At 51.3% G+C, this 22,604-nt stretch overlaps 1 protein-coding gene across 6 annotated transcripts in view; it reads left to right on the forward strand.

Moving 5' to 3' along the window:
• The window catches only part of LOC140429730 (transmembrane protease serine 11B-like), a 142,282-nt gene that overhangs the window by 113,631 nt on the left and 6,047 nt on the right, over positions 1–22,604 (forward strand). For all 6 annotated transcript variants that reach the window (XM_072517072.1, XM_072517068.1, XM_072517073.1 and 3 more), the window contains 2 exons: positions 6,410–6,672; positions 14,193–14,329. In XM_072517072.1, coding sequence (XP_072373173.1) covers positions 6,410–6,672; positions 14,193–14,329 — 400 coding nt within the window. The remainder of the gene's footprint in view (positions 1–6,409; positions 6,673–14,192; positions 14,330–22,604) is intronic.

A 22,604-nucleotide genomic window follows, 5' to 3' on the forward strand; every position in this document is an offset into this window, starting at 1 on the left:
GGGCCTGTGGCTGCCCCCCTCATCGCTGGGTGGTCGCTCCCGCATGTGACGGGGGTGTCGTCTCCCTGTTGCTCCAGGTCTCTCCGTCTCCCGTGGTGTGCGAGGGGCATCCTGCGGGCGTCGCATGCTGGAGGGTCCGGGTCTCTCCGTCTCCCGTGGTCTCCGAGGGGCATCCTGCGGGCGTCGCATGCTGGAGGGTCCGGGTCTCTCCGTCTCCCGTGGTCTCCGAGGGGCATCCTGCGGGCGTCGCATGCTGGAGGGTCCGGGTCTCTCCGCCTCCCGTGGTCTCCGAGGGGCATCCTGCGGGCGTCGCATGCTGGAGGGTGCGGGTCTCTCCGTCTCCCGTGGTCTCCGAGGGGCATCCTGCGGGCGTCGCATGCTGGAGGGTGCGGGTCTCTCCGTCTCCCGTGGTCTCCGAGGGGCATCCTGCGGGCGGTCTGCATCTGCGGGGATGGGTGCCTGGACGTTTGGTCCTGCGATACACAATGAAGCATGCATGGTTAGACATCAGGCAGTGATCAGGTGATACGGGAGAGGGGGATATAGGGGAGGGGGGATATGGGGACGGGCTGTTGGTGGCTCACTTGCTCGTGGGGCCCCGACCTCTGCATCAGCAACCTCCCGGTCCTCAGGTCCGCCAGCCAGTTCCAGGGCCCTTTCCTCGTGTACGGTCAGTGGCCTCTCATCAGCGGGCCCTCCTCCAGTCCTCACATGCTCCCTATTGTTGTGTGCGCGCTTCTCCTGGGGGGGGGGGGGGGGGGGGGAGGGGGTGGTGGCAGGGGTAAAAGGCAACAGTGTTAGGCAGGTATGTGAATGCACGCCATCGGTTGCGCGTGCATTGCAGAGGTTAAGGTTAGGGCTGGATTCACTTGGGGATATGGGGGATATGGGGGAGGGGGGATATGGGGGATATGGGGGATATGGGGGAGGGGGGATATGGGAGAGGGGGGATATGGGGGATATGGGGGAGGGGGGAATATGGGGGATATGGGGGAGGGGGGATATGGGGGAGGGGGGATATGGGGGATATGGGGGAGGGGGGAATATGGGGGATATGGGGGAGGGGGGATATGGGGGAGGGGGGATATGGGGGATATGGGGGAGGGGGGAATATGGGGGATATGGTGGAGGGGGGATATGGGGGATATGGGGGAGGGGGGATATGGGGGAGGGGGGATATGGGGGAGGGGGGATATGGGGGATATGGGGGAGGGGGGATATGGGGGAGGGGGGAATATGGGGGATATGGGGGAGGGGGGATATGGGGGATATGGGGGAGGGGGAACATGGGGGATATGGGGGAGGGGGGAATATGGGGGATATGGTAGAGGGGGGATATGGGGGATATGGGGGAGGGGGGATATGGGGGGGGATATGGGGGATATGGGGGAGGGGGGATATGGGGGAGGGGGGAATATGGGGGATATGGGGAGGGGGGATATGGGGGATATGGGGGATATGGGGAGGGGGGATATGGGGGAGGGGGGATATGGGGGATATGGGGGATATGGGGGAGGGGGGATATGGGGGAGGGGGGATATGGGGAGGGGGGATTTGGGGGATATGGGGGAGGGGGGAATATGGGGGATATGGTGGAGGGGGATATGGGGGATATGGGGGAGGGGGGATATGGGGGATATGGGGGAGGGGGATATGGGGGAGGGGGGATATGGGGGATATGGGGGAGGGGGGATATGGGGGAGGGGGGAATATGGGGGATATGGGGAGGGGGATATGGGGGATATGGGGGAGGGGGGATATGGGGGATATGGGGGAGGGGGGAATATGGGGGATATGGTAGAGGGGGGATATGGGGGATATGGGGGAGGGGGGATATGGGGGAGGGGGGATATGGGGGATATGGGGGAGGGGGGATATGGGGGAGGGGGGAATATGGGGTATATGGGGGAGGGGGGATATGGGGGATATGGGGGATATGGGGGAGGGGGGATATGGGGGAGGGGGGATATGGGGGATATGGGGGAGGGGGGGATATGGGGGAGGGGGGGATTTGGGGGAGAGGGGATATGGGGGATATGGGGGAGGCTCACCCTGCCTGCTCTGACGAGGTCGTTCACCTTCTTGTGGCACTGGGTGCCTGTCCGTGGTGTTAGGGCCACAGCGGTGACGGCCTCTGCCACCTCCCTCCACAGACGCCGGCTGTGGCGTGGGGCAACTCTGCGGCCGTGCCCGGGATACAGGGCGTCCCTCCTCTGCTCCACCGCATCCAGGAGCGCCTCCACATCGCGTGACTCGAACCTCGGGGCTGAGCGACGGCCAGCCATCAAGTCGGGTGTTGCGGTCGGCTGTTCCGGTCGGGTGGGGGGGAGCTGCGCGGCCTTATGAGCCGTCACGCCGTGCAGCGCGTATGACGCTGCACGGCGTGAACCACTGCGCAAGCGCGGATCCCGTTACGTCGCTGCTAGCCCATTTCGGGCCGCAGACTATCGGCCCATTTTTATGACGTGACGCAAGTGGGATTTGCGCCGTTTTTTGCGCCGATCGGCGGAGTTTCTGCCGATAACGGAGAATTTCGCCCATGGTGTCCCATATGGTGAGTATGTGTGTATGGCGAATGTCTGAAATGAGAATCCATCTCTTCAGCAGCACTTCCAGTTTTAAATGAATTTGTTAACTGAAGTTTTGCATCACTTCTCCCATTAAAATGATAAAAGTAAGCAGTATTTGTTGAATAACAGAACATTGTAATGATAATAACTGTATACATACAAGTTACAGAAACATATTTTACATTTGTTTTTGAAGGGGGCTACACGGTAGCACATTGGTTAGCACAGTTGCTTCACAGCTCCAGGGTCCCAGGTTCCCGGCTTGGGTCACTGTCTGTACGCAGTCTGCATGTTCTCCCCATGTCTGCGTGGGTTTCCTCCGGGTGCTCCGGTTTCCTCCCACAGTCCAAAGATGTGCATTAAGGTGGATTGGCCATGATAAATTGCCCTCAGTGTCCAAAAAGGTTAGATGGTGTTACTGGGATGTGGAGGCGTGGCCTTAAGTGAGTGCTCTTTCCAAGGGCCGGTGCAGACACGCTGGGCCGAGTGGCCTCCTTCTGCACTGTAAATTCTATGATCTATGATCTTGAATGTTTATACGTACCTATTGCAGAATAATAATCATTTTTTGTGATTCAATTCTTCAACATAACATAACATAATATTCCACCTAATCCTTTGGTTTGTTATTTCATTAACAGACCATTGGTGAATATGAGGCAAAACTGGGATGAATTGGCATAAGAGATGGGCATGTTTCCTCTCTGTTTTGCTGGGTCTACAACAGAGCCACTCAGATAACTGCATCAAGCAACAGTGCAGGGCAATAATGGGCAAGACATGGGGCGTCATTCTCCGACCCCCCGCCGGGTCGGAGAATGGCCGTAGGCCACCGTGAATCCCGCCCCCGCCCCCGCCGAAGTCTCCGGTACCGGAGATTGGGCGGGGGCGGGAATCGGGCCGCGCCGGTTGGCGGGACCCCCGCTGGATTCTCCGGCCCGTATGGGCCGAAGTCCCGCCTAGAAATTCCCTGTCCCGCCGGCGTAAATCAAACCTGGTATTTACCGGCGGGACCAGGCGGCGTGGGTGGGCTCTGGGGTCCTGGGGGGGGGCGCGGGGCGATCTGACCCCGGGGGGTGCCCCCACGGTGGCCTGGCCCGCGATCGGTGCCCACCGATCCGCGGGCGGGCCTGTGCCGTGGGGGCACTCTTTCCCTTCCGCCTCCGCTACGGCCTCCACCATGGCGGAGGTGGAAGAGAGACTCCCCATTGCGCATGCGCGGGAAACTGACAGCGGCCGCTGACAGTGGCCGCTGACGCTCCCGCGCATGCGCCGCATTTCCGCGCCAGTTGGCGGGGCAACAAACGCCATTTCCGCCAGCTGACGGGGCGGAAATCCCTCCGGCATCGGCCTAGCCCCTCAATGTTGGGGCTAGGCCGCCAAAGATGCGGAGCATTCCGCACCTTTGGGCCGGCGCGATGCCCGTCTGATTGGTGCCGTGTTTGGCGCCAGTCGGCGGACATCGCGCCGTTGGGGGAGAATTTCGCCCATGATTTCACCTGCTTATGGCCTCATGCACTTGACATGTCATTGCAGCGTCTGAAATCAATGGTACATCACAAGCGTAGTGCAAGACTTTGAGACAACGCTACACGCGATGATCCCAAAAATAAAGATTTATTTGACAGTCACAGATATTCAAAAGGGAATTGATATATACTTGAGAAGGAAACAGGTGTAGGGCTTTGGGAAATGGAGAGACAATATAAAATAATGAGTTCAACTCCAAACAGAGTGCAGGAGCAGAGGGATCTGGTTGTATATTGTAGCCATCTGGGATGGTCACTTACAACCAGGAACAGAGAAGCTCGCAAAGCATAGTGGGTAAAATGGACAGAGCAAGATTCAGGCAGGCTCAGAGCCTGAAATGTATATTTGCAAGTGAGGAATCCAGACGGTATCGAAACTCCGACCAATTAGCATTTTGATGGGCCGATTAGCATTTGATGGCCCATCTCCACCAAGACAAAGGACTGGTACTTGAGCAACGGGTACAGTCCCAGACATTTCGACGCCACATCCTGTTCCAGGGAAGCGTAAACAACAGGGTCCGTGACCGCTTGGGACACGCCCAGCCATCCAGGCACCCGCCCATTTATTGGTTCGAAATCGAATATAGTGATCAGGGATCACCTAATTAATGGGGTCAAAACTGAAGGACTGCCCGAAAGAGCGCGAAAAACCCCCAGTATAAGAAGAGAGTCCACCATGCATTCGTCCTTGTTTGGACCTGGCCCCCCGGCACCGACCATCTCCAATCGCAGCACCACCAGAAGCAAGTCCAAGTTCAACTCCTGCTACCAGGCGGATGAGCCCAGCTGAGCAACAGTTACGTCTCCAGACTCAATAGATCCAGAATCGAAAAACGGCCACTGTTCCTCTGACCTATGCCGGATGCCTGAAGTTAAGTACAGGTTGCCTTAGTCGATAGGTGTAGTTAACTAGTAGTGTTTATGTTGCCTGACGAATTGTGAGTGTAAATAAAGTACCCTTGACCTTGAACTAACTAACTGGTGTTTGGCTCTTGGATCGATAGCCGGTTGAACCTTGTGGTGGTATCACTTGATACCTGGCGACTCTGAGCATTAGAATATAGATATCCAAAGAAAGGAGGGAAACCTCACTGACTGCCATAGTTATAGCAGAGCCACAGAAAAGGCAACAATATGTGCATCATTAAAGGCGGCAGGACAGGTTGCGGGAGCAGTTAATAAAAGCAAGCAGTATCCTAAGCTGTATTATTAGCGGCATAGAGGGCTCGGAGGTTATGCTGAACTTATGGAGTATAGCGTCCAGTCGGGGCACCGCACTTTACAAAGGATGTAAAGGCATTTGCGAGGGCGCAGAAAATAATTCCAAGCATGTTTCCAGGGATGAGAAACTAAAGTTATGAAGATAGATTGGAGAAGTTAGGATATTTTCCTTGGAGCAGAGGAGGCCGAGAGGAGATTTGATAGAACTAATCAAAATCAAGAAGGCTGAGCACAGAGTTGATAAGGAGAAACTGCCTCCGCCTATTAAAGGATCGAAAATGAGAGGGCACAGATTTAAAGTAACTGGCGAAAGAAGCAAAAGTGATATGAAAAAAATGCCTTTTCACACAGCGAGCGGCTCAGGTCTGGAACGCTCTGCCTGAGAGTGTGGTGGAGGCAGGTTCAATCGAGGTACTCAAAAGGGGATTAGACCGTTAGCTGAAGAGGAAGACTGTGCAGGGTTACGGGGAAAAGGCAGGGGAATGACACAAAGTGAATTGCTCATTCTGACGACTGGTGCGAATACGAGAGGTCACAGATATAGGTTGAGATTTAGAACTGAGATGAGGAGGAACTATTTCTCACAGAGGGTAGAGAATTTGTGGAACTCGCTGCCCTTTAGTGCTGTGGAATTTAAGTCATTAAATGGTTTTTTAAAAAGGCGATAGATACATTTCTGATTTTAAAAATGGGTTGAAGGGATATGGGGAACAGGTGGGGAGGTGGATTTGAGACCAGGAAGAGATCAGACATGACCTGATTGAATGGCGGAGCAAGCTCAAAGGGTTGAAATACCAAATTACCCTAATCTCTTTTTTTGATAAACCTCACTTTTTACGCAAACAATATAGAAACACGGAGGATGTTAATACTCAAGCCATGTCCTGTTTGGTCCAAACATGAATCACTTCAACATCAGTCTCTGATCTAAAATCTGAGCAAGACATGATGGTATAGTATAGAGTTGTGAATGATAGAAGCTTATAAAACTGAATTTTGTAATGCACCTTTTATAAAGGCTGATAGAATTTAAGTTAATGCTTGTCACAATGTCATTCATATTTTATTGTCCCTGTTTATTTAAAGAACAAACAGCAATCCATCAATTTGGACAGCTTACATGGGCTCAGTTAATGTACGAATGGGCATTGCCCGAAACATCAAAACAATCATCAGCCATCCAAGGTACCGTCCAGATGAGAATGATTTTGACATCGCAGTTCTGGAGCTTTCCTCCCCTCTCGACTTCACAGATGTCATCCGGCCAGTTTGCCTCCCATCGGGTAACCAGGTCTTTCCTGTTGGGAAAAGCTGCTCAATCACAGGATGGGGGACTCTTTCTTACCGAGGTCAGTTGACAAATGATTTGACTTGTTGCGAAGTTATAAAGTGAAACTAAAGCTGTGGTATTTGAATATGCGTGTTGGTGATCTGGAGGGGTGAATGTGAGATACGAGGGGCTGGATTCTCCGATTGCCGAACCCGAAATCGCGTTTGGCGATTTGCCGGGGAATCCGTTTTCACACTGAAATCGGAGCAGCGCTGTTTATCAGATGCTCTGCCCCCTCAAAAACAGCGTCATCGCTGAGTACACCGCACGTCATTGGGACGGCCTCAGGACATCACCTGAGGCTCTCCCCGATGCTCTGTTCCCCTGATGGCGTGGGACGACTGGTACCATGTTGTGTTATGCTTCTTCATGTAGCATAAGCTGCTTCCTTGATGTATGCTCTGACAAAGGAAGGTTCAGACTTGGAGACAGGTTTAACACATTTATTGAACAGTTAACAATTCTCCTACTTGAGTTCGACTCTCCTGCTAATCTTGATATAGTAACTCAATCTTATTAACCAGTCTGCTCTAATCCATGCGGTGGGTGTGATGCTTCCTGATCTGCCCCTGTTTCTCTGAGTGTCGCCTGTGGAAAGAGAAAGAGCATGTGTGCCCTGTCCTTTTATATGGGTTGCCCCCTTGTGGTAGTGTCACCTGTGGGTGTGTCTTGACTGCCCATTGGTCGTGTCCTATCTTACTGACCTATTGGTTGAATGTCTGTGTGTCATGATGTCTCCGGTGCTCCCTCTAGTGTTTATTTAGTCTTAGTGTATTTGCTTTAACCCCTTGTGTATTTACAGTAATACATATCACCACAGTCGCGTGGCGGCTGCGGACTGTGTCCAGCGTCACCACAGTTGGGAGGGGAAGCTGTTCCGCTGACCAGGGGGACTTCGGCAAGGGCTGGGGTGACTGGTGGGGGGGTGGTTGGGGAGTGGCGAGGGGGGTTGCAGGGGGGCACTATCTGGCAGGCTGGGTCCACATGCGGCTGGCGCCATGTTGTACGGCGAAACCGCTGCAGGTTGCCGCCGTGCGCATGCGCGGCTATGGACCCGGCAATTCTCCAGGCCATATCGGCAGCGATAGCAGGGTGGTCTACGCTCCGGCATGTTAGTTCCCAGCAAAATGGGGTATCGTCACCGTTCCCACACCGGCATGGGGATGCAGGGAGGGGTTCTCCTTTCCGGGGTCTAAGACCCCACACCTGCGGGAGAACCGGCGCCAACCACTCCGGCATCAATAGCCCCAAAAGTGCGGAATTCTCCGCACTTTTGGTGGCTAGGTGGACGGCGGAGGGGTTGGCACCACTCCAGCCGGTGCTGAATGGACTGTGCGAGTTCGTGCATGCACCGAAGGCCAGCGTGATCTCGCGCATGCGTGGAACTGCTGGCGTGGTTCTGCGCATGCGCAGACCGGCCGGCGTATTGTGGCGCATGCGCAGGGGGTTGTCTTCTCCGCGCCAGCAATGGTGAAACCCTACAGGGACTGGCGCGGAAGGAAGGAGTGCACCCACGGCACAGGCCTGCCCACAGATCAGTGGGTCCCAATTGCGTGCCAGGCCACCGTGGGGGCACCCCAGGGTCGGATCCTCCCGCGCACCCCCGAGGACCACTCCCGCCGACTTACCTGCCAGGTCCCGCCGTGTGGGACCATGCGTAACCCATGCCAGCAGGACTGGGCAAAAACAGACACCCGCTCAGCCCATCGGGGCCCGGAGAATTGCCGGGGGGGGCCGCTACCAACGGCCCCCGACCGGCATGGCGTGAACCCCGCCCCCGCTCGAAAACTGGCGCCAGAGAATATGGCAGCCGGCATCGGGGCGGTGGGTCAGGATTCACGCTGCCCCCCCCCCCCCCTCCGGGATTCTGCGACCCGGCGGGGGTTCGGAGAATCCCGGAGAGCCTCAGAATCGGAGAATCCAGGCCCCTTTCTTCATTCTGAAGGGGAAGGGGAGAATTAGCAGCAGGCGATACATATTGAAATTTTGGGCGAGATTCTCCGACCCCCCGCCGGGTCGGAGAATCGCCGGGGGCCGGGCATGAATCCCGCCCCTGCCGGTTGCCGAATTTTCTGGCACTGGAGATTCGGCAGGGGTAGGAATCGCGGCGCACCGGTTGGCGGGCCCCCCCCCCGTGATTCTCCGGCCCGGATGGGCCGAAGTCCCGCTGCTAGAATGCCTGTCCCGCCGGCGTTGATTAAACTCTCTTACCGGTGGGACAAGGCGGCGCGGGCGGACTCCGGGGTCCTGGGGGGGGGGGGGCGCGGGGCGGTCTGGCCCCGGGGGGTGCCCCCACGGTGGCGTGGCCCGCGATCGGAGCCCACCCATCCGCGGGCGGGCCTGTGCCGTGGGGGCACTCTTTTCCTTCCGCCTTCGCCACGGTCTCCACCATGGCGGAGGCGGAAGAGACTCCCTCCACAGCGCATGCGCGGGGATGCCGTGAGCGGCCGCTAACGCTCCCGCGCATGCGCCGCCCGGCAATGTCATTTCCGCACCAGCTGGCGGGGCACCAAAGGTCTTTTCCGCCAGCTGGCGGGGCAGAAATCAGTCCGGCGTGGGCCTAGCCCCTGAAGATGAGGGTTCGGCCGGTCAAGGGGCGGAGGATTCCGCACATTTGGGGCGGCGCGATGCCGGTCTGATTTGCGCCGTTTTTGGCGCCAGTCGGCGGACATAGAATCATAGAATTTACAGTGCAGAAGGAGGCCATTCGGCCCATCGAGTCTACACCAGCTCTTGGAAAGAGCACCCTACCCAAGCCCACACTTCCACCCTATCCCCATAAGCCAGTAACCCCACCCAGCACCAAGGGCAATTTTGAACACTAAGGGCAATTTAGCATGGCCAATCCACCTCACCTGCACATCTTTGGACTGTGGGAGGAAACCGGAGCAACCGGAGGAAACCCACGCACACACGGGGAGAATGTGCAGACTCCGCACAGACAGTGACCCAAGCCGGAATCGAACTTGGGACCCTGGAGCTGTGAAGCAATTGTGCTATCCACAATGCTACCGTGCTGCCCTCACCGCTGCTGAAATCACACCGATACCGGAGAATTTCGCGAACTATTTAAGTTGATTTGCTAAATGACAGTGTGAATAAATCTGTCTTCTCATTTTGCTGCCTAAACCTTTTGCAGTTCAGGGGCGAAATTCTCCCGAAACGGCGCGATGTCCGCCGACTGGCGCCCAAAACGGCGCCAATCAGACGGGCATCGAGCCGCCCCAAAGGTGCGGAATGCTCCGCATCTTTGGGGGCCGGGCCCCAACATTGAGGGGCTAGGCCGACGCCGGAGGAATTTCTGCCCCGCCAGCTGGAGGAAACGGCCTTTGTTGCCCCGCCAGCTGGCGCGGAAATGACATCCCCGGGTGGCGCATGCGCGGGAGCGTCAGCGGCCGCTGACAGTTTCCCGCGCATGTGCAGTGGAGGGAGTCTCTTCCGCCTCCGCCATGGTGGAGACCGTGGCGGAGGCGGAAGGGAAAGAGTGCCCCCACGGCACAGGCCCACCCACGGATCGGTGGGCCCCGATCGCGGGCCAGGCCACCGTGGGGGCACCCCCCGGGGCCAGATCGCCCCGCGCGCCCCCCAGGACCCCGGAGCCCGCCCGCGCCACCTTGTCCCGCCGTTCAAAAGGTGGTTTAATCCACGCCGGCGGGACAGGCAATTTATCGGCGGGACTTCGGCCCATCCGGGCCAGAGAATCCAGCAGGGGGGGCCCGCCAACCGGCGCGGCGCGATTCCCGCCCCCGCCGAATCTCCGGTGCCGGAGGCTTCAGCAACCAGCGGGGGCGGGATTCACGCCAGCCCCCGGCGATTCTCCGCCCGGGATGGGCTGAGCGGACGTAAAAAAACAAACAAGTCCCACCGGTGCCGTTCTAACCAGGTTTTACCCAGCTGGACCTCAGCGTGGAAGGGTCCGGAGGCGGCCTGTTGTGGGGGCTCCTCTGTGGCCTCACAGCCTCACAGGCTGGGGGCCTCCTTTCTTCCGCGCTGGCCTCTGTCGCCCTACGCAATGTTGCGCCGGGGCCGGCGCGAAGAAGGGAGCCACTGCGCATGCACAGACTCTGCGGCACACAGTTGACGCTGGGAACGGCAGCTGGAGCGATCAGAATTGCTGATCCTGAGGCCATGTTGACGCCGTTAGGAAACGCGACGGCGTTTACGATGGCGTCAACACTTAGCCTCAGGATCAGAGAATCTCGCCATATATCCCCACACGGCCATCAAAATTGTGGAGAAGTTAGAACATAGAACATAGAACATTACAGCGCAGTACAGGCCCTTCGGCCCTCGATGTTGCGCCGACCTGTGAAACCACTCTAAAGCCCATCTACACTATTCCCTTATCGTCCATATGTCTATCCAATGACCATTTGAATGCCCTTAGTGTTAGCGAGTCCACTACTGTTGCAGGCAGGGCATTCCACGCCCTTACTACTCTCTGAGTAAAGAACCTACCTCTGACATCTGTCCAATATCTATCTCCTGTCAATTTAAAGCTATGTCCCCTCGTGCTAGACATCACCATCCGAGGAAAAAGGCTCTCACTGTCCACCCTATCCAATCCTCTGATCATCTTGTATGCCTCAATTAAGTCACCTCTTAACCTTCTTCTCTCTAACGAAAATAGCCTCAAGTCCCTCAGCCTTTCCTCATAAGATCTTCCCTCCATACCAGGCAACATTCTGGTAAATCTCCTCTGCACCTTTTCCAATGCTTCCACATCCTTCCTATAATGCGGCGACCAGAATTGCACGCAATACTCCAAATGCGGCCGCACCAGAGTTTTGTACAGCTGCAACATGACCTCATGGCTCCGAAACTCAATCCCTCTACTAATAAAAGCTAACACACCGTACGCCTTCTTAACAACCCTCTCAACCTGGGTGGCAACTTTCAGGGATCTATGTACATGGACACCGAGATCTCTCTGCTCATCCTCACTGCCAAGAATCTTACCATTAGCCCAGTACTCTGTCTTCCTGGTATTCCTTCCAAAATGAATCACCGCACACTTTTCTGCATTAAACTCCATTTGCCACCTCTCAACACAGCGCTGCAGCTTATCTATGTCCCCCTGTAACTCTATCCCTCCTTCCATACTGTGCACAACTCCACCGACTTTAGTGTCATCTGCACATTTACTCACCCATCCTTATACGCCATCCTCCAGGTCATTTATAAAAATTACAAACAGCAGTGGCCCCAAAACAGATCCTTGTGGTACACCACTAGTAACTGGACTCCAGTCTGAACATTTCCCATCAACCACCTCCCTTTGTCTTCTTCCAGCTAGCCAATTTCTGATCCAAACTGCTAAATCACCCTGAATTCCATGCCTCCGTATTTTCTGCAGTAGCCTACCGCGGGGAACCTTATCAAATGCTTTACTGAAATCCATATACACCACATCAACTGCTTTACCCTCATCCACCTGTTTGGTCACCTTCTCAAAGAACTCAATAAGGTTTGTGAGGCACGACCTACCCTTCACAAAACCGTGTTGGCTATCTCTAATCAAATTATTCCTTTCCAGATGATTATACATCCTATCTCTGATAAACCTTTCCAAGATTTTGCTCACAACAGAAGTAAGGCTCACTGGTCTACAGTTACCGGGGTTGTCTCTACTCCCCTTCTTGTACAAGGGGACAACATTTGCTATCCTCCAGTCTTCTGGCACTACTCCTGTAGACAAAGATGACTTAAAGATCAAAGCCAAAGGCTCAGCAATCTCCTCCCTAGCTTTCCAGAGAATCCTAGGATAAATCCTATCCGGCCCAGGGAACTTATTTATTTTCAAATTTTGCAGAATTGCTAACACTTCCTCCTTATGAACCTCAAGCCCTTCTAGTCTAGTAGTAGCCTGAATCTTAGTATTCTCTTCAACAACATTATCTTTTTCCTGTGTGAATACTGACGAAAAATATTCATTTAGCACCTCTCCTATCTCCTCGGACTCCACGCACAACTTTGCGCTACTGTCCTTGCCTGGCCCTACTCTTACCTTTGTCATTCGTTTATTCCTGACATATCTATAGAAAGCTTTAGGGTTATCCTTGATCCTACCTGCCAAAGACTTCTCATGTCCCCTCCTGGCTCTTCTTAGCTCTCTCTTTAGGTCCTTCCTAGCTAACTTGTAACTCTCTAGCGCCCTAACTGAACCTTCATGTCTCATCTTTACATAAGCCTCCTTCTTCCTCTTGACAAGTGTTTCGACTGCTTTAGTAAACCACGGTTCCCTTGCTCGACCACTTTCTCCGTGCCTGACAGGTACATACTTATCAAGGACACGCAGTAGCTGTTCCTTGAACAAGCTCCACATTTCCATTGTGCCCACCCTCTGCAGTTTTCCTCTCCATCCGATGCATCCTAAGTCTTGCCTCATCGCATCATAATTGCCTTTCCCCCAGATATAACTCTTGCCCTGCGGTATATACCTATCCCTTTCCATCACTGAAGTAAACGTAATCGAATTATGGTCACTATCACCAAAGTGCTCACCTTGGGGTTGGGATGTACAGGTAATTCCTTCTCTCTGGGCCACAAATTCCTAGCCCTGCAGGAGACTAGCAGGGACCCGTGGCGAATCTAGCAGCTGTTGCTGCAGATACGGGCCCCAACACGTCCGGGTCGGCGGTCACGCATGCTGATGACGCCGGCCTCCAGCGGCTGCGCCGTGCTCCATGGCGGACTCGGACTCCATGGTGGAGCTGGCCCCAAAAAAGAAACCTCCCAGATCGGCCGCACGCCCGACTCTCAACCCCCGTACAAACATTCCCCGGCCACCTATACGGCCCTCCCCCTGGCCTCCAATCGGCCCGCCTCCAGCCAGGGCAGCCGCCACGTGAGAATCCCGACCGGCTGGACCATATTAGATCCATGCTGTCGGGACTTTGGCCGATCGGGGCGGAGAATGGCGAAGCGGGCCTCTGGCAACGGCCCCAGGTAGGTCCTAGGGGCCCGCAGAATCGGGGTGCTTTTTCCAAGGGCTGGTGTCGACTAGATGGGCCGAATGGCCATCTTCTGCACTGTAAATTCTGTGATTCTATTGTATGACATCCGGTGGCTGTGAAAGGCAAAATACAAATGTGCAGTCTTTCTTCCTATCCTACTGCAAGGTTTGTGAGCTTAATGTGTTTCATAGAACATACAGTGCAGAAGGAGGCCATTCGGCCCATCGAGTCTGCACTGACCCACTTAAGCCCTCACTTCTACCCTATCCCCTTAACCCAATAACCCCTCCTAACCTTTTTGGAGACTAAGGGCAATTTAGCATGGCCAATCCACCTAACCTGCACGTCTTTGGACTGTGGGAGGAAACCGGAGCACCCGGAGGAACCCACGCAGACACAGGGAGAACGTGCAGACTCCGCACAGACAGTGACCCAGCGGGGAATTAAACCTGGGGCCCTGGTGATGTGAAGCCACAGTGCTAACCGCTATGCTACCTTGCTTTCCTCAAGATGTAATGCTTTTTTGGGAGGAGATAGCACAGAACGTGAAAGACTGAGCAGAGATTTGATTTATTTTCTCTAGGTCCACTGCCAACAATCCTTCAAAAAGCTGTTGTGGACATCATCGCTGGGAACATTTGCAATGTTAGCTATGGAAATGCTATCACTGACAGGATGCTGTGTGCTGGCTTCTTAGAAGGGGGAGTCGATTCCTGTCAGGTAGCTTTTAAACCAATATTTTTCAACCTATTTAGCAAATGGCTACTAAAAAGAATCATACACGATCGATGGGTTTATAAATGGAGGAATTATAAAAGTGAGGAAGTTATGCTAATTCTTGAAACCATTTGCTAGAAATCAGCTACAGCATTGGGTTCAATTTTACATGGGGAACTGGGGCTCTGACATCGGAATAAGAAGCAGATTCTGACCCTGGAGCTCACTGAAGCAAGTGTCTTTTCCACTTCTGGTCCCACATTGGTAACATGCTCTGAAGGAAGGATTCCAATAGTACTAAAGACTTGTACTCCAGAACTTGCTGCACCCTGTGTGGGTTTCCTCCGGGTGCTCCGGTTTCCTCCCACAGTCCAAGATGTGTACGTTAGCTGGATTGGCTGTGCTAAATTGCGCCTTAGTGTCTTAAAGGTTACTTAGGGTTATGGGGTTACGGAGATAGGGAGGGGGTGTGGGCCTAGGGGAGGGTGCTCTTTTGGTGCGTCAGTGCAGACTCGAAGGGCTGAATGGCCTCCTTCTGCACTGTAGGGATTCTATGACATGGTCAGCAACGGTTCAACAAGGAATAAAAAAAGGTTATACTTCAGTTATACAGGGCAATAGTGCAACTAAATGAATACTGTGGACTGTATTGGTCTCCTTATTTAAGAAAGGCTGTACATGCATTGGAAGCAGGTCAGAGAAAGTTTACTAGACTCTTACTATGGGCAGATTGTCTTACGAGGAAAGGATGTATCCGCTGGCATTTAGAAGAGTAAGAGGCAACTTGATTGGAGCATGTGAGATCCTGACAGGTCTTGACAGGGTGGATCTGGAAGGTCTGTTTGATCTTGTGGTAGAATAAGAACATAAGCACATAAGAACATAAGAACAAGGAGCAGGAGTAGGCCATCTGGCTCCTCGAGCCTGCTCCGCCATTCAATGAGATCATGGCTGATCTTTTGTGGACTCAGCTCCACTTTCCGGCCCGAACACCATAACCCTTAATCCCTTTATTCTTCAAAAAATGATCTATTTTTATCTTTAAAACATTTAATGAAGGAACCTCAACTGTTTCACTGGGCAAGGAATTCCATAGATTCACAACCCTTGGGGTGAAGAAGTTCCTCCTAAACTCAGTCCTAAATCTACTTCCCCTTATTTTGAGGCTATGCCCCCTAGTTCTGCTTTCACCCGCCAGTGGAAACAACCTGTCCGCATCTACCCTATCTATTCCCTTCATAATTTTATATGTTTCTATAAGATCCCCCCTCATCCTTCTAAATTCCAACGAGTACAGACCCAGTCTACTCAAGCTCTCCTCGTAATCCAACCCCTTCAGCTCTGGGATTAACCTAGTGAATCTCCTCTGCACACCCTCCAGTGCCAGAACGTCCTTTCTCAAGTAAGGAGACCAAATCTGAACACAATACTCCAGGTGTGGCCTCACTAACACCTTATACAATTGCAGCACAACCTCCCTAGTCTTAAACTCCATCCCTCTAGCAATGAAGGACAAAATTCCATTTGCCTTCTTAATCACCTGTTGCACCTGTAAACCAAGTTTTGGCGACTCATGCATTACCACACCCAGGTCTCTCTGCACAAGCAGCATGTTTTAATATTTTATCATTTAAATAATAATCCCTTTTGCTGTTATTCCTACCAAAATGGATAACCTCACATTTGTCAACATTGTATTCCATCTGCCAGACCCTAGCCCATTCATTTAACCTATCCAAATCCCTCTGCAGACTTCCAGTATCCTCTGCACTTTTTGCTTTACCACTCATCTTAGTGTCGTCTGCAAACTTGGACACATTGCCCTTGGTCCCAACTCCAAATCATCTATGTGAATTGTGAACAATTGTGGGCCCAACACTGATCCCTGAGGGACACCACTAGCTATTGATTGCCAAACAGAGAAACACCCATTAATCACCACTCTTTGCTTTCTATTAATTAACCAATCCTCTATCCATGCTACTACTTTACCCTTAATGCCATGCATCTTTATCTTATGCAGCAACCTTTTGTGTGGCACCTTGTCAAAGGCTTTCTGGAAATCCAGATATACCACATCCATTGGCTCCCCGTTATCTACCGCACTGGTAATGTCCTCAAAAAATTCCACTAAATTAGTTAGGCACGACCTGCCCTTTATGAACCCATGCTGCGTCTGCCCAATGGGACAATTTCCATCCAGATGCCTCGTTATTTCTTCCTTGATGATAGATTCCAGCATCTTCCCTACTACCGAAGTTAAGCTCACTGGCCTATAATTACCCTCTTTCTGCCTACCTCCTTTTTTAAACAGTGGTGTCACGTTTGCTAATTTCCAATCCGCCGGGACCACCCCAGAGTCTAGTGAATTTTGGTAAATTATCACTAGTGCATTTGCAATTTCCCTAGCCATCTCTTTTAGCACTCTGGGATGCATTCGATCAGGGCCAGGAGACTTGTCTAACTTTAGCCCCATTAGTTTGCCCATCACTACCTCATTAGTGATAACAATCATCAAAGGTCCTCACCTGTCATAGCCTAATTTCTATCAGTCACTGGCATGTTATTTGTGTCTTCCACTATGAAGACCGACCCAAAAAACCTGTTCAGTTCCTCAGCCATTTCCTCATCTCCCATTATTAAATCTCCCTTCTCATCCTCTAAAGGACCAATATTTACCTTAGCCACTCTTTTTTGTTTTATATATTTGTAGAAACTTTTACTATCTGTTTTTATATTCTGAGCAAGTTTACTCTCATAATCTATCTTACTCTTTTTTATAGCTTTTTTAGTAGCTTTCTGTTGCCCCCTAAAGATTTCCCAGTCCTCTAGTCTCCCACTAATTTTGCCACTTTGTATGCTTTTTCCTTCAATTTGATACTCTCCCTTATTTCCTTCGATATCCACGGTCGATTTTCCCTCTTTCTACTGTCCTTCCTTTTTGTTGGTATAAACCTTTGCTGAGCACTGTGAAAAATCACTTGGAATATTCTCCACTGTTCCTCAACTGTTTCACCATAAATTCTTTGCTCCCAGTCTACCTTAGCTAGCTTTTCTCTCATCCCATTATAATCTCCTTTGTTTAAGCACAAAACACTAGTGTTTGATTTTACCTTCTCACCCTCCATCTGTATTTTAAATTCCACCATATTGTGATCGCTCCTTCCGAGAGGATCCCTAACTATGAGATCATTAATCAATCCTGTCTCATTACACAGGACCAGATCTAGGACCGCTTGTTCCCTCGTAGGTTCCATTACATACTATTCTAGGAAACTATCGCGGATACATTCTGTAAACTCCTCCTCAAGGCTGCCTTGACCGACCTGGTTAGACCAATCGACATGTAGATTAAAATCCACCATGATAACTGCTGTACCATTTCTACATGCATCAGTTATTTCTTTGTTTATTGCTTGCCCCACCATAATGTTACTATTTGGTGGCCTATAGACTATTCCTATCAGTGACTTTTTCGCCTTACTATTCCTGATTTCCACCCAAATGGATTCAACCTTATCCACCATAGCACCGATGTCATCCCTTACTATTGCCCGGATGTCATCCTTAAATAACAGAGCTACACCACCTCCCTTACCATCCACTCTGTCCTTCCGAATAGTTTGATATCCTCGGATATTTAACTCCCAGTCTTGACCATGCTTTAACCATATTTCAGTAATGGCCACTAAATCATTGATGTTTTTACTTCCCGTTTTATTCCTTTTAGTATTACTGGGCCTATTCACTGAGCTCCCCTCAGTCACTGTACCTTGTACTGTCGCCCTTTTTGAATTTTGACTCTGGCTTCTCTGCCTTACACTTTCCCCCTTACTGCCTTTTGTTTCTGTCCCTGTTTTACTACTTCTGACTTCCTGCATCGGTTCCCATTCCCCTGCCACATTAGTTTAAACCCTCCCCAACAGCTCTAGCAACCCCCCCCCCCCCGCCCCCAGGACATCGGTTCCAGTCCTGCCCAGGTGCAGACCGTCCGGTTTGTACTGGTCCCACCTCCCCCAGAACCGGTTCCAATGCCCCAGGAATTTGAATCCCTCCCTCTTGCACCATCTCTCGAGCCAGGCATTCATCCTATCTATCCTGACATTCCTACTCTGACTAGTTCATGGCGCTGGTAGCAATCCTGAGATTACTACCTTTAAGGCCCTACTTATTAGGTTAACTCCTAACTCCCTGAATTCAGCTTGTAGGACCTCGTCCCGTTTTTTTACCTGTATCGTTGGTGCACCACGACAGCTGGCTGTTCACCCTCCCCCCCGCAGAATGTCCTGCAGCTGCTACGAAACATCCTTGACCCTTGCACCAGGGAGGCAACATACGATCCTGGAGTCTCGATTGCGTCTGCAGAACTGCCTGTATATTCCCCTTACGATTGAGTCCCCTATCTCTATAGCCCTGCCATTCTTCTTCCTGCCCAGCTGCGCAGCAGAGCTAGCCACGGTGCCATGAACCTGGCTGCTGCTGCTTTCCCCTGTTGAGCCATCTCCCTCAACAGTATCCAAAGCAGTATATCTGTTTTGCAGGGAGATGACCGCAGGGGACACCTGCACTGCCTTCCTACTCTTGCTCTGTCTTTTGGCCACCCATTTTCTATCTCCCTCAGTAACTTTCATCTGCGGTGTGACCAACTCACTAAACGTGCTACCCACTACATCCTCAGCATCGCGGGATGCTCTAAAGTGAGTCCATCCGCAGCTCCAGAGCCGTCAAGCGGTCTAACGGGAGCTGTAACTGGACACACTGCTTGCACGTGAAGGAGCCCGGGACAGTGGACGTGTCCCTGAGCTCCCACATAGCACACGAGGAGCATGACATGGGTCCGGGATCTCCTGCCATGTCTTAAACCTTCGGTTAGCTTATACAACTACAATTTCAAAAAAAAAGGAAGAAAAAATAAATATATTAGACAATGAAAGGAAAAACTACTGACCATTCACTTACCAGGGTTAAAAAGCACCTCCTCCCCACACAGCTTTGAATTCCCACCTGGCTTCAAATTCCCAAATTCACTCTTTGCTGTCTCACTCTGGCTGTGTCTTCTCTGGCTCAATGGGAGAACTCACTGGGAGTGAGTTACAAGTTGCTCTTTTAAATTGGCCTGAGTTGACTTCCCCCCCCCCCCCGCCCCCCCCACCTGCTTTTAGATCAAAGTAGATTAAGGTGACTGACACTTAACTGCCAACTAGTTATGTGAGTGGGTGGGGCAGCCCTTGTTAACCTTCACTGCACAATTCTAGATTAATTTAAACTCCTGAAATTTAAAAAGGAACAGTCTTACCAATTGGATTCAATTCCCACCTAGCTTCAAATTCCCAAACTCACTCTTTGCTGTCTCACTCTGGCTGTGTCTTCTCTGGCTCACTAGGAGAATCTAGAACCAGGGGTCACTGTTTAAAAATAAGAGGTTGCTCATTTGAGAGGATTGAGTCTTTGGAACTCTCTTACCCTAACAGTGGAAGCAGAGACTTTGAATATTTTTAAGGCAGAGGTAGCTAGACTCTTGATAAGCAAGGGGGTGACATGATATTGGAGTTGGGTGAGAATGTGGAGTTGAAGTTACAATCAGATCAGCTCCGAATATATTAGCAACATTTAAGAGGCATCTTGATGGGTACATGAATAGGGAGGAAATAGGGGTATACGCACCAAGTAAGGGCAGAAGGTTTTTCTTAAGGGCATCATGATCGGCACAGGATTGTAGGGCCGAAGGGCCTGTGCTGTGCTGTACCTTTATTTGTTCTTTATGCTTTGAAGCTAACCACTACCTTCTCAGGGGCAATTTCAAATGGGCAATAAATGCTGGCCTAGCCAGCAATGCCCATCCCATGAATGAAAACAAAAACAGAAAGCCAAACCAATACAGCTCCCCACAATTCTACTGCCTTCCTGGTGCTAGTAAAATCCTGGCCATTTTGTCTAATTAGAACCACATCGGGGATGTGGGGGGGGGGGGGGGGGGGGGTGGTAGGATGTGGGGTGGGGGTGTTAATAAGGCCTTGAGGAGAGCACAGAGGAGATTTCCTAGAATGTACCGGGGTCAAGGAGATTAGTGATATGAAGAGACTAGAAAGTTTAAAATTCTCCTCCGTGGAAAGAAAAAGTTAAAGGGAGATTTAATAGTGGTGTTCAACTTACAAATAGTTTGGTAGAGTAAGGGTAAGATTGAGGATTATCTATTCCTGGATACCAGATGTTCAGGAAAGATAGGAAAGGGGAGTGGTGGCAGTATTGGTTAAGTAGAACATTGTAATCCAAGAAAGAGAGGATGTCCCAAAGGGGTTAAGGACAGAATTTGTCTTGCTAAAGTGAAGAAATATCAAAAGGTGCTATTGCATGTTTCAATAGAGCCTATCGGCCACCAACTAGTGGAGATGATGTAGAAGAAGAACAAGTTGGCAAGGAAATTACAGATAGATGAAAGAATAATGGAATAATTATAATAGAAGATGGTAATTATGCAAATATCGACTGGGATTGCAGTAGTTTGCAGGGCAGCAAGTGGCAAGGGATTCTCAAGCGTGTACAGCAGAATTTTTTTACAGCAGTATGCTTCCAGTCCAACAAGAAAGGAGGCAGCATGCTAGACCTGATTCATGAGAATGGTGGGCCAAAATGGATCAAATGTCCTTAGGGGAACATTCATGGGACAAGACAGTGATTATTAGGTTGGCTTTGGAAAAGGACAAGGAACAATCCAGAATAGGAATAATTAATCTCTGGGGAGAAAGTCAACTTCACCAGGGTGAGAATGGATCTGACCCAGATGAATTAGAATCAGAAGTTGGCACACAAGACTGTAATTGAACAATGTATGGCCTTTAAAAAGAGAGTTTGGGCACAGTCAAGGTATATTCCCTCAAAGGGAAAGTTGGAGCAAACAAATCCAGAGCTCCCTGGATGATAAACAGACTCAAAAACAACTTCTTCCCCGCAGTTACCAGACTCCTCTTATGGACTTACCTGATTAACACTACACCCCTGTATGCTTCACCCGATGCCGGTGTCTATGTATTTACATTGCGTACCTTGTGTTGCCCTATTATGTATTTTCTTTTATTTTCTTTTATTTTCATGTACTTAATGATCTGTTGAGCTGCTCGCAGAAAAATACTTTTCACTGTACCTCGGTACACGTGACAATAAACAAATTTGGGGCAGCACAGTAGCATTGTGGATAGCACAATTGCTTCACAGCTCCAGGGTCCCAGGTTCGATTCTGGCTTGGGTCACTGTCTGTGCGGAGTCTGCACGTTCTCCCCGTGTGTGCGTGGGTTTCCTCTGGGTGCTCCGGTTTCCTCCCACAGTCCAAAGATGTGCAGGTTAGGTGGATTGGCCATGATAAATTGCCCTTAGTGTCCACAATTGCCCTTAGTGTTGGGTGGGGTTACTGGGTTATAGGGATAGGGTGGAGGTGTTGACCTAGAGTAGGGCGCTCTTTCCAAGAGCCGGTGCAGACTCGATGGGCCGAATGGCCTCCTTCTGCACTGTAAATTCTATGAAATCCGATCCAATCCAATCCAATAAGTGAGATAGAGAGTAAGATGAAGAAGTAAGTTTTTAAGTTTTTAAATATTCACCAAAGAGAAGGAATTGGTGGATGTTGAGTCTGGAGAAGGGTGTGTAGATAGCCTGGGTCACATTGAGATCCAAAAATACGAGGTGTTGGGCGTCTTGAAAAATATAAAGATGGATAAGTCCCCGGGCCTGATGGGATCTACCCAGAATACTGAAGGAGGCAAGAGAGGAAATTGCTGAGGCCTTGACAGAAATCTTTGGATCCTCACTGTCTTCAGGTGATGTCCCGGAGGACTGGAGAATAGCCAATGTTGTTCCTTTGTTTAAGAAGGATACCAAGGATAATTGAGGGAACTACAGGCCGGTGAGCCTTACGTCAGTGGTAGGGAAATTACTGGAGAGAATTCTTCGAGACAGGATCTACTCCCATTTGGAAGCAAGTGGACGTATTAGTGAGAGGCAGCACGGTTTTGTGAAGGGGAGGTCGTGTCTCACTAACTTGATAAAGTTTTTCGAGGAGGTCACAAAAATGATTGATGCAGGTAGGGCAGTGGATGTTGCCTATATGGACTTCAGTAAGGTCTTTGACAAGGTCCCTCATGGCAGACTGGTACTAAAGCTGAAGTCACACGGGATCAGAGGTGAGCTGGCAAGGTGGATACAGAATTGGCTAGGTCATAGGAGACAGAGAGTAGCAATGGAAGGGTGCTTTTCTGATTGGAGGGCCGTGACTAGTGGTGTTCCG

The sequence above is a fragment of the Scyliorhinus torazame genome, chromosome 9 (genome assembly GCF_047496885.1).
Source record: "Scyliorhinus torazame isolate Kashiwa2021f chromosome 9, sScyTor2.1, whole genome shotgun sequence".
Lineage (NCBI taxonomy): Eukaryota > Metazoa > Chordata > Chondrichthyes > Carcharhiniformes > Scyliorhinidae > Scyliorhinus > Scyliorhinus torazame.